The 12,498-nt window shown below is 36.3% G+C and overlaps 1 protein-coding gene across 1 annotated transcript in view; it reads left to right on the top strand.

The window, feature by feature from the left end:
• Positions 1-978: 978 nt before the first annotated feature.
• LOC120327492 (ephrin type-A receptor 4-A-like) overlaps positions 979-12,498 on the top strand; it is a 36,117-nt gene continuing 24,597 nt past the window's right edge. Inside the window, exons 1-6 of the mRNA XM_039393793.2 lie at positions 979-1,227; positions 6,053-6,213; positions 6,633-6,753; positions 7,356-7,466; positions 7,809-7,983; positions 10,795-10,899. Coding sequence (XP_039249727.2) covers positions 1,075-1,227; positions 6,053-6,213; positions 6,633-6,753; positions 7,356-7,466; positions 7,809-7,983; positions 10,795-10,899 — 826 coding nt within the window. The 5' untranslated portion in view covers positions 979-1,074. The remainder of the gene's footprint in view (positions 1,228-6,052; positions 6,214-6,632; positions 6,754-7,355; positions 7,467-7,808; positions 7,984-10,794; positions 10,900-12,498) is intronic.

Below are 12,498 nucleotides of genomic sequence, written 5' to 3'. Positions count from 1 at the left end.
GTTGTGCGCCATCTTGGTGCACATACCTCGGCCGCGACAAATTAACTTATCAAGCAACGAAACGATAGTTTATTGGGTATTATAGGCGTAGATAGTATTGCGTTTGTTTCTTTTTATGTTACGTTTCACATTTTCTCTTCGAAAAAGGCTCTTGGTAAAGTGCACTGACAGATAGTGAATATGTATTATACGTCACATTCTTTCGCGATGAGGTCATAATTGTAATAGTTACGTCACTTTTCAAAATATCTTTTCAACTCCAGGATATCTCCTAATTACCGAGTACAACATATATGCAATACCACCAGAGGAGGTCTCACTTCACATATGACATCATTATTGTAATAATTACGTCATGTTGTTTATATTATACGTCACCTTGCTTTGGTATATCGTCATTATTGTAATAATTCGTCACTTTTTAAATATCTTCTTGATTCTAGAATATCCACTCATTTTTAAGTACATATATTCAGCCCTTTCCGCTTTGAGTGAGAATCGATCGCGATAATCCGTTTCGGAAGAAGATTTCATATGGGAACATTTTGATCCCTTCGGAACACTAATTTAAAATGTGTGGAATCGTTTGCAGAATTATCGATTTTCTATTAATTAGACAAACACGGCAGACAGGAATTATTATTCTGCCCAATTAAATTGACAGATTACTTCTCTCAGATTATCAATATAATACTGTAGTAAAATTATAGCAAGTTTCTAGCATTTTGCTGTAAATAGACATGACAAATTCATTGACGTTTTGTGTATCCTCAAAATGGGCTTACATGTTGGCAATCACGAGTTACGCGAGACTAACTCCCAATCCTTTCTCAATGCCTTTGCGCTAGTGGAGACGTATGCGTATAATGCGAGGATGATGTGGCATAAATAAACAAACATGACCATGCTATGCAATTTAAGCAGCAGGACTCCATCTATGTTCGTTATAATAATTTATTATTTCTGATTTCTAGATATACAAATACTAATATATGAATAGCAAATCAAAAATTATTATTGTTCAAGTCTTTGACAATAGCCTGACACACTGAGTGGATATACTGAACATCTACAATGAATATAGCGATGTCGAAACCGGCTTTGGTTGTTGTATTTGTCCTTGAAGCGGTGCTGGCCAGTGTAATGGCAGTTGAAGTGAACTTGGTGGACACAAGAAAAGCGACTACCGATTTAAATTGGGATACTTCTCCATCCGATGGAACTGGGGTGAGTTTGAGATTTTGTACTGTAATCTTTAGAGCTTGCCTTAAGCCTTGTTTTGAGTAATTGCTGATTTTCTAGACAAATAACAATTTCTTTATGGCTAGGCTGTTGGTTGAACACGTAAGTGCGTTATGTATAAGTAAAGGTCAGTGTGAGTTGAGCCCATAGCAAAGTTGGAAATGTACGAAAGTATAAGCTGTTAGTCCTTAAAGTCCTAGTAATTTCCAGAAAATAGTGCTTCATACGGAGTGCTATTGCTCCGCGAGCCATTTGTTTACTTATTAAAATAGTGACTTGGCTAATTTTGTAACTAATCAAAGAAGCAAAAAATAGGAAAGTCATTAATTAAATAAGTCATTAAAATTTATGTAGTAATGGCGGACGATCCGTGCATTTTCCTCGATATTTGGGCGTTGCACAATCAAAAATTTCGGAAACCTGAACGATTTATATGTTTATGTCATTGATTAATTATCTGTTTGCGGACATAATTTTTATTAAAAAATTCCTCTCACATTCTTAGCATTAGGAATATAAAAATAATCAAAGCCCAAAATATTCAAAATCCCGCGAAAATTTACCCGTGTGGTCTCCTCAAATATTTGTCTCATAAATTTTGTGTTTAATGTATGTTTACCATGAGCGATTTACAACATAATTCACTCGAGATGAAACACAACGCGAGGCGTGAAGAAAAATAAGATCGTTAATTTTTACGGCGTTGTAAAATGGGTATTGGTATAGGTCAGGTTTTCACAAACTGGGGTCCTAGGATCTTTGGGGTCCGTGGCGACTACACAGGGGGTTGTCAACGATATGAAAAGTCTAATTGATCTTTAATGAATAATTTCAATCAAAAGCCATTGTAACCGTCCGTCATTGGGTCCGTGAAAACTAAGATTTACAAACAAGGGTCAGCTGGCCCGAAAAGTTTGGGACACTCTGATTTAGAGTATATGCGTCACTACATCATCAACATTCAATCGTCGACAAACGCTTTATAAATTAAATTTTGGAATAATACATCAATCATTCTACCTACACGAGACGTGAAGAAAAATAACCCATTTAATTTTTACGGCGCTGTGAAATTGGTATTGGTTTTGTTAACAAGAGAGCGATACTGAAATATAGGCTAGGATTCACGTTTTCATCCCGGGGGAGAGGAAAGCCGATTACACGACTTAATCGTATGGCGAACCACGGCCTCTCTTCCAGTTACCAGTTCATGTCGGGTATGGGATTAGTTAGCCAGTTATTTGTTTTCGGAAGCACGGACTTGACGATATGGAAACGAAAGCCAAAAAGTACTGCAAACTTCACAACTAATGCAAACGCGTAACTTCTACAAGGTGCGCAAATTCTAAAGACGTCATTGCACACAAAAATAAATTAACGCCTTTTAGCGGAAAATAGAATCTTTAAACACTGAAAATTTCAAAGCAATTGGTCCAGTAGTTAATAAAAAGGCGATTTTTTGATAAAATAACAACAAGAACAAGAACTTTGAAAATGCATTGAAAGTTACATATTATGATCATATTTTTGTCTCGAGTGCTCAAAATACATATCATCGCTATCATTAGACTGTACGATATCTATTATTAATGTACCAAGTAGCGAAAAAGACTTTCACTTGACGTTATCCGGCAGAAATGCTTCCGGAAGATTAAAATATATTAGATATTACGATGAAGCGATTACTATCGGGCGTTTCCACGCCATCGCTTTGAACATGCACCGCTGACCGCTAGGGTCGTACTGGTAGCTAGGATTTTTTTTAAACAGTGGGTGGGGGGTTTGAATTTGTAATTGCCAGGTTGGACCGTGCGCCGGAAAATTTAAATGGTAACAGCTATCGGCTGAAAAACGTGGTTTTCAAGAGTTTTCAGGGTCTAAAACGTTTCAAGCTAAGGAAAACTGCTATGATACAGAAAAATGCGTTTTTACCAATCCAAAAAGGGGCGGGGCGGGGGCCTCTGGTACTAGTTTTTCAATGTAAACAATAAAGCACTGCCTGATCCATATACCTTAGGTGCACTACAGCTTAATAAGGAACACTGTCGATTTTGGAAGAAAGGAGGATTTAAAGTGGGCCTTTATGTCAGTAAAATACGATATTCAAACTTGTGCAAAATGTTTGTTAGTCGAAAAAAATTACTCAGATTTACTTTGTCGAATGCTGATAGAAAATTGTTTCATCCGGATACTGTATTAACTTTTTGTTGCCTTTTTGATGGCGGTCAAACTGTTATTACTCTCACAAATATATAGCCTAGATCACGTACATAAATAAATCATCCACACTTCATAGGCTTCGTCTTTCAGCGCTTTGTCGAAATTCGCCTCTGCGTATTCTGGCAGCAAAATGACGAACGCGTTATATATGGTACAATATATACATAATTTTAAAATACCTGGACATCAGCAAAGTCGGATCTCCCCTAGCGTGTGTACCAGGTTAGGGTTAGGCCATAATTTTGTTCCGATTTCCTTATTTTTGTTTTATTACGACTTCGGGGACTGTCTGTCTTAGCCAAGTAAATATACCCCCCGCACATAGGTTTCCGTCCCTTTACACAACTCGATGTAAAGTAGGCGAACAAAACCTTAGTTATCTCCATATTGGTACACATACTACTGGAGCGCCCCAAATTTTAATGTTACCGTCACTCAAGCTTCAGTAACTCTATTTTTGATGAAATGCCTAAATACGTGCTTGAAGTATTTGTCACTACATCAACATTACAAGTGTTGACAAACGCTTTATAAATTGAATTTGATAATAATACGTCAATCAATCATTCTATCGGTCATCTGTTGGTCACCATTGAACCGTGACTTCTTGATATTCTGTAAATAAATACAAATAGATGACTATCAGAGCGTGACCTTGTGATATTCTGTAAACAAATAACAATAAATGGCACCAGAGCGTGACCCCATGATATTCTGTAATTCTTGTTTACATTATTATGTGGTAACAATAAGGACCCAAAATCCGGGATTTGTAACCTATTCAATTCAGTATCCCTGAGAAATAGTTCACAACAAAACAAAACAATGAAAGTTTCTTATCGGGTTGAAATATTTTGGATTGTTAAAGGCATCTGACATAGCCAATGATGTAGGCTTTATCAACGCTTCGATAACATATAATGGACCTGCCAGTCCCAAATTAACATAAACAGTTTTATTTTTAGGAAAAAAAGTTGATGACGTCGTAGTATGACGTCACACTTTTAAAACTTTTTTTGATTTTTGAAACTTAACATTTCAAAGTTAAACCGTAAGAGCTGGCGGGTCCAGGTGGGTCTTGAAGGTCTAAAAAGCGTTTCAAGTTAAGAAAGGCTGGCTAATAATGAACAAAATTTTTTTTAGTTTTATTTCAAAATGAGGGTTGGCTTCTGACTCGCACCCCTCCCCCTGCGTGCGCCCCTGGCAAGAGCACAGATTTACTTCTCCTGTCCATTAGTCGACCATACTTGACGAGAAATTTCATCCCCAAATGTCAGAAGAGCTTGAAAGATAAATCAAATCCAATCATTACTTACAATGTATAATGTCAAATTTGTTTTTCCTATTAATTTTCTGCATGACCGACATACGGAATTCATTTCAAATGTAATACTTTAATTTTGAACGGTCTTTGAACATGAAAAAACTTTGCTCCTATACGAAGTTTGTTTTGTAAACATTTGGGCGGATAATTAGATACAAAAATACGCATTTGAGCTATTCAATCTCAATTCATTAGAACAGGGCTTAATAAACTTTTAAACTAGCTATCTCTTTCAAAGTATTAAAATTTTCCGCGACCCCATTCCACATTCAAAATGGTGAACAGTTCGAAATATGCAAACGCGCGCTTCTCTGACCCTACGTACTCTCTCGAAATAGTAAGATTTGTATTTTGTACTAGTTTTAATAAATGTGTTTCGAATCAAAAGTCTAAAAAAGCATAATATATATATATGGTGCTCCCGAAGGTGACCGTACATTTGAACCCATGTACATTTGAACCCATGCGTATATCCACGGGTTCGATCTATATGCGGGTGCTAAAACCCATGGGTTAGGGTTAGTATGGGTTTAACTATCCGTGAAACAAAAAAAATTCCATGGGTGCAATAGCATACAGGTGCAATTGTCATGGGTTCAAATGTACGTGGGTTCAAATGTAATGTAACCGCTCCCGAAGTATGCGAACCAAGATGGCGGACATCGGAACGTAACATGGGTAACAGGTTAGGGTTAGGCGATAATTTTTTTCCAATTTTTTCTTATTTTAGTCCTATTATCAGTTCGAAGACTAGCCAAGAGCCTCCCGTAGTATTTGTAGCTAAAATTATGGCCAAACCCTAACCTAGTACACATATTACATTCCGATGTCCGCCATCTTGGTTCGCATACTTCGGGAGCCCCATATATAGTATAGTACTAGATATAATATCCTGTCAAATCCGTTATGCGCCCCCCCTGCGCAGTCGCGACCTCCAGTTTTAGAAGCCTTGTTTTAGAATATAATCATTCATGGGCAATGCCGAGCTTCTGTCAGATTAGCATTCCTCTTTGCAAGAATAGTAGCCATTAAAATATCGTATTTACACAACTATTCAGTGCCTTGTTCGAGGGAAATCCCTCGATAGGCGTTTTGGCTGAAAAACACATTGTTGATGGTATATACCCCCTCCAACCCCCCTAAAAAAACGGAGCCCAAGTCAATATTTGTACTGAATTCAACCGATTACCCAAATTTCACAGGAATTCATTTAGTTTTACTGATCAATGAAATAAAATTTAATGGAGTTTATTTTTTTATTCACAGTGGAACGAGTTAAGCAACACAGATGAGAACCAAGTTCCTCTTCGAACGTTTCAAGTTTGCGGGATTCGAACACCAGGACAAAATAACTGGTTTAAAACGAATTATATTGAATTAAAAGAAGGCGCGAAGAATGTATATGTTGAAATTAAGTTTACTATAAGGTAATACATTTGTATTTAGAGTTTAGGTTGGGTTATCGGCTAGCGCTCGGTTAAAAGAACTATGCTATGACTTTGCTGCGCTCGAATTCAGGCCTCTAATATTTGTTTACACTCACTGCACTTGCATATTGGTCCACCGCCACAGTGTTTTTTACCCCAAGTAATTCCTCCAAGGTGCATTAAAAAGGTTAGGAACCACTGTCCGCTGTATATCGGGTTTAATCTCAGATCTCAATTTTAGCCACATATTTCTGAATAACTCCAGTAAAACTACCACTAATCAAATATTTCTCCCCCAAAAACAAAACAAGGACTTTCATTTTCGATTTATCTTGAACGTTGTCGATCGGCTTTTGATCGTCGTTGTACAAAGCTCTTACGCTCATATTGGAATTTGACAAAAAATGCTCTATTTTTAGATCCTGTCACGACATCTCAAACGTCGCCACATGCAAAGAAACTTTCAATCTATTCTACCTTGAAGCAAACTCGCCTTATTCTGGAAGCGATCAATATATGAATGAAAGAGTTTATAAGAAAGTATGTTGGCGCTAATTGAATAATTATTGCCTGCAGAGGGTTGACTTACAAAATAGAATTTTTGATACTCCCGAAGTATGTGTACCAGATTGGAGTTGGGTCATAATTTAATCCACTATTACGATTAATATTGATATTACGAACTCTGGTACTGTCAGCCAGGTAAATACCCCCCCTGCCCATAGGTTTGAGTCCCTTTACACAAATTGATGATTGTAAAGAGGCGACCAAAATAAGTTACCTCCATTTTGATACTCATACTTCAGGGGCGCCAATTTTTTTTATATTAATCCAAGTCTTTGAGAATTTGAAATAGCACGCATGTGTCCCATAACAGGAATACTCAACTATATTCACCGAAGATCCGTTCAGTGTAATTAAATCACTGGGGTCCGGTCTTTCTAAAGATATATTTATAATGTACTTAGGTAAAACTTTAAAATTATAAGAGGTGTGAGTTATTAGTTGGTTTTCTTTGTTCAATTTTATAAAATAACAGACAAAAACGCATTAAATCACGGACCACAATTGCTGAGAATCTTTGGAGGCCCACCGATCATTAGAGTTAGTTCACTGGTCTAATCTGTTGGAAATTATTTCAGGTCGATACGATTGCAGCCGACGAGCGATATCCCATCCGATCTCACGTTACGAATACAAAAACGATAAAGATCAGCGATATTCAAACTAACGGACTATATGTAGCATTCCAGGTAAGAGTTATTTGTTTATTTTTTCGGTTAGTTGAGTGGTGGAGAGGGGCTTGACTCGAACCGAGTTATTATTTATCAAGGAATTGAAATCAAGGGCGTAGCCATGGGGGCTTTATTCAAAAAGAGCATTTTTGTGTATCATACATAGTATTTTTTGCTTGAAATTAAAGTTTTAGAGTCTCAACATACTTGGGATGATTTCTCGTTTTCCAGGCTCTGGCGCTAGCTGTTACAGTCGAACTTTGCAATTGGAAATTTCAGAACGCGCCTGAAACTTCCTGACTAGGCCTCGGAATTCTCAATGGGAACATCTTAAAATTTCAAATTCAATTTTTGTTTCAGGACACTGGAGCTTGCATGCTTATTTACTACGTTCGAGTTTACTACAAAAAATGCGACGAAGCTGTCATGAATCTCGCGAAATTCCCTAGCACCGTCACCGGACCTCGGATCACGTCACTAATCAAAGTTACAGGAAAATGTGTTGCTAACTCGATATGGTCGGATAGTTATGAAGGTAGGTGTAGACTTTTGGCTTAGTTTTTTTTTTTATACAAGTTTCTTTACAATTTCAATTTTGGTATGAAGTATGTTCTCAATATATTTTAACCAGGTTTGTTGTTTTTTAATAAGCAATTGTTCAAGTATTTTCACTTAATTCAATACATATGAAAAACATATGAAATGGGAAAAACAATGCAATAGCATTCATGAAAATGCGTCACAAGGGCGCACTTACATGACGCAATAATAATAATGCAATTCTAAGTTTTAATTCAGATACTAGTTATCGCTTGGGTTTTGGAATATCAGTTTATGCTCAAATAATCACAGAATAATATTTTTAATGTTATAATACTCTAATATCAACGGTCCATCCTGAGGGTACTACCGAGGCTTGTAATATATGCCATCTTGGTTGTGAATCGCATCGCCGCATTTGAAATGTGTTTTCGAAATTCAATAAAAAATATTTTATGATAAATGAACTTTGGCTGTAATAATATTTCAAAACGGTCCTGAGAGACACAGACTCTGAATCATACAATAATAATATGGTTGATTATTGCATACAATACTATTGAAAAATTGGGGCAACAAATTTTTCGGTGCTCCCGAAGTATGAGTACCAAGATGGTGGACATCGGAATGTGATATGTGTACTAGGTTAGGGTTAGGCCATAATTTTAGGTATAAATACTACGGGAGGCTCTTGGATAGTCTTCGAACTGATAATGGGAATAAAATAAGGAATATTGGAAAAAAAATATGGCCTAACCTGTTACCCATGTTACGTTCCGATGTCCGCCATCTTGGTTCGCATACTTCGGGAGCACCGAAATATTTGTTATTGAGTTAGGTTAGGATATTCATATTTATTCTGGTGGAGAACAAAGGCGATAGATAAGACGGTTTAACTATGGCAAATCAAAGCCTCTTTTACTGCAACTAGTTAATTGATCCAGAAGCTCCTTCAATTGAGCAATGGTTTCAAATCGTAGATTAAAAAATATTTTGTAATTTTCAACCTCTATCAGAGGGTATATATAACTATCATAAGTTTGAATAAAATCTCAAGTAAGATAAAGAATCTAATTTTACGATGTTACGTATGGCCGCCCTTAACGAATGCGGGAACCTATGCGAAGCGGTGTCCCCATTCTGAGTAGATAAAATTAAGATTTTGTAATAGGAAATGAAAATTCGTTCAATATTGTATTACCTATAAGTACAAAAACGCGATACAAGTAATTTTGCAAGTCTTGTAATACACACGCGGACATGATTATACTTTGTAATGGTTGTATTTGATGACCAAATACATGTAGAACTGTAGAACTAGTGCGAGTGGCAGAGGCCCAGAGGCCTATTTTATTCCGATTTTCCTTAATCTAGATCTATTTCGAGTTCGGAGACTGTCTGTGTTAGCCAAGTGAATATACCCCATGCCCGTAGGTTTCTGTTCCTTCACAGAACTTGATGTAAAATAGGCGAACAAAATTAGTTACCTCCATATTGGTAGACAAAATTCTAGAGCGCTCTGCATAATAATACTAAACATATATCAATATATTTGAATTTCCATATTTCTCTGCGCATTTCAGTCATCTTAATTAGATTTAATATGTATCACCGGCTTCTTTTCCCTCAAAATGAAATATTTAATATTTTCGGATTAGGTGAAAATATTGCGTGATTTTGAATGACGCACTGTTTATCTTCGCAATCCAAAGACTTTAACCCAAAACGGCGAACTTGACAATGTTGTTTTAAATGAGGAAACGTATTTTTTTGAAATTGAATACTGCTTAGATATATATCATATATTGCTTCGTGGCCTATGATTTGACCAGTTAGACCAGTGCCCGTTTTGTGATATTTTTGAATACAAATTTGTAAAAATTTCAATATTCGTCATTTGAAAGATTTGGTATTAGTGAAGTCTTTAGTAGTCACTGGTGTGTCGTAAGCTTTTATATCTATAGTATTTCTAAGACAAGCAAACACCTTTTTGCAAAGATTTTATGTATTATATTGATTCTAAGGAGTATTACTGGTTCCGTTCGTGAAGCCCCAAAGATAATTACCCTGCAAATGATACTTTATCCCAAGCCTTTAGACTTGCCAACATAGTTAGGCCAACGCTTTACAACAACAAGAAAATTAACAACAATTTGGCACAATAATCCACATGTGTCTTTGTGTCTAACAATTTTAAATCTCGACCACTTTTCAAACGTCTAGCCAAACCCACAATATCTAATTTACACATCTGTTATCACATATTGTTCGAGATGGTGACGATTCCAACAGTTATTCACTGATAAATAAAAAACCTCCCAGAAATATTAAGTGTTCCCAAGAGTGTCTGTCAATAGCTTTGATTACTTTTCTATAAGGTGCGGCCGTTAAACGCAAATCTGTCTGTGTATTTGAGTTTCTCTCAAACATTTATTAATATTAAGTTGGTTTTCTTGACATGTACATTTTTTTTAATAGATATGGGTTTCTGCGGAATGTAATTTATATATTGCGTCACTTGTATTGCGTCATTTCTGAAATTATGAATTGAATCGAATATTATTTCGAATTGAATTTCGAATCAAATGCTTGGAAGATACGTAATTGTATTGACTGTTTTATTGTAATTGGTCCTTTTACATATAAATAACCGAAAAGATCGAATTGAACACTCAGACAGTTCGCTGAGTGTTTACCCACACACAGTAAGAAACATGAACTTTTTCAAGATTACATATAATTTTTGCATTTTTTTGCATATCATTTTATGTGCGGTGGATTTATTTTATTTATATATATATTTCAGGTCCAACTCTTCTCTGCAATAGCGAAGCAAAATGGAAACTTCCTGAGGGATCTTGTCAATGTTTACCGGGATATCAACCTAATGAAGAAATGACTGAATGCATCGGTATGTTTGCATTTTTTATCAGAATTTTTTCGATGGTGAGAGAATAAAAAAATAGAATATCCCACAATTGTTAGTTTTTGTGGGCTCTGAATCAATAGTACGCCACTTTTTTCGTTTTTTATTTTATTTTTAATTTCCTATGCTGGCTAATGAAGATATGACTGGATGCATTGGGAATGTTTAATTTCGTATGAAATATTTTTTGGGGCTCCCGAAGTATGCGAACCAAGATGGCGGACATCGGAATGTAACATGTGTACTAGGTTAGGGTTAGGTCATAATTTTAGGTATAAATACTACGGGAGGCTCTTGGCTAGTCTTCGAACTGATAATAGGACTAAAATAGGGAAAATTGGAAAAAAATTATCGCCTAACCCTAACCTGTTACCCATGTTACGTTCCGATGTCCGCCATCTTGGTTCGCATACTTTGGGAGCACCTATTTTTTATGTGTGTGTGTGTTTTGGGGGGTCGAAACTGATAAAATAGCTTGTCCAACTCACATATGTTCATTTTTGTTGGTTTGGAATCATGTTTTTTTTTTAAATAGGGGTTTCTAATGCATCAGGTAACGGTAAATAAATCAGATCTAATCAATGCAGCTGACGTGCGTTCGCGAGATGTTCCTTTTCAAACACAATGTTATACAATACATTACAAGCAGAATTCCAATCATACATATCCATATCTATAACTAATTGATAGGGCGTGACTGTGGTCGTGGGATGAAGTACCTAAACAATAATCCATGAATCTCTAACTTAACATAGTTTGCCAAAATTTGTAACCACAGAAGCATAGCCCAGCATTTTATTTACTGCGTTTCAATCACATGCCGGAAGTTAAAAAAAAATTCTTGTCATATTTTTATATTTTCATTTAACACTGTCGACCTGTTGGAAAAACCACCGATCCAATTTCACTAATTAACGAAGCCGGCGTGAGATTGAAATTATTATTTTTTTAAATTTTCTGCGGTGGATTAGTGGTTTCAGTACTAATAAAGTTAGATCTAACTAGGTTGGCATTACATAATTTAAAAACTTGGGTTCGAACCCCGTCCACTCCGCTTTGTCAAATTTTCAAAAAATGGGGTTGCATATGTCAAAACGGAAATATTCTAGTTCACTTACAAATATACTGTAGCACTATTCGCCGCGAATACGTTAAACACTCATGCTTTATAGGTCTAATCGTTGTGCCTAGAAAGTTGTGCCTAGTTATTTTTGCATCAAAGATTAAAAACCCTGACTTGAAAAAGTGTGTCATTCAAGAGCAAGAATAATGTATTTTTGTTTTTTTTGGGGGGGGGGGACCTAGTCGTAAAAAATATAGTAGTTTATATATTATTGCGCCTAGCATTGATGGCCCCTTTCAATTGCTCTGTGGAACTCAATTGGGAACCACTACTATACTCTAAATCAGGGATGTGCAAACTGCGGCCCGCGGGCCAAATGCGGCCCGCAAGAAGAAGTTGTGCGGCCCGCGAAGAAATAACAATTTCGAATGGTGTACCCGCAAAACGAGTATTTATTCTTTTTTGTCGCAGAGCCCATACCAGTCATATTAGCAAAACATGCTAGCAAAATTCTGTTGCAA

Source organism: Styela clava, chromosome 7 (assembly GCF_964204865.1).
Source record: "Styela clava chromosome 7, kaStyClav1.hap1.2, whole genome shotgun sequence".
NCBI lineage: Eukaryota > Metazoa > Chordata > Ascidiacea > Stolidobranchia > Styelidae > Styela > Styela clava.
Note: the sequence above shows the minus strand (reverse complement) of the source record. Positions and strands in the feature narration are given on the sequence as shown.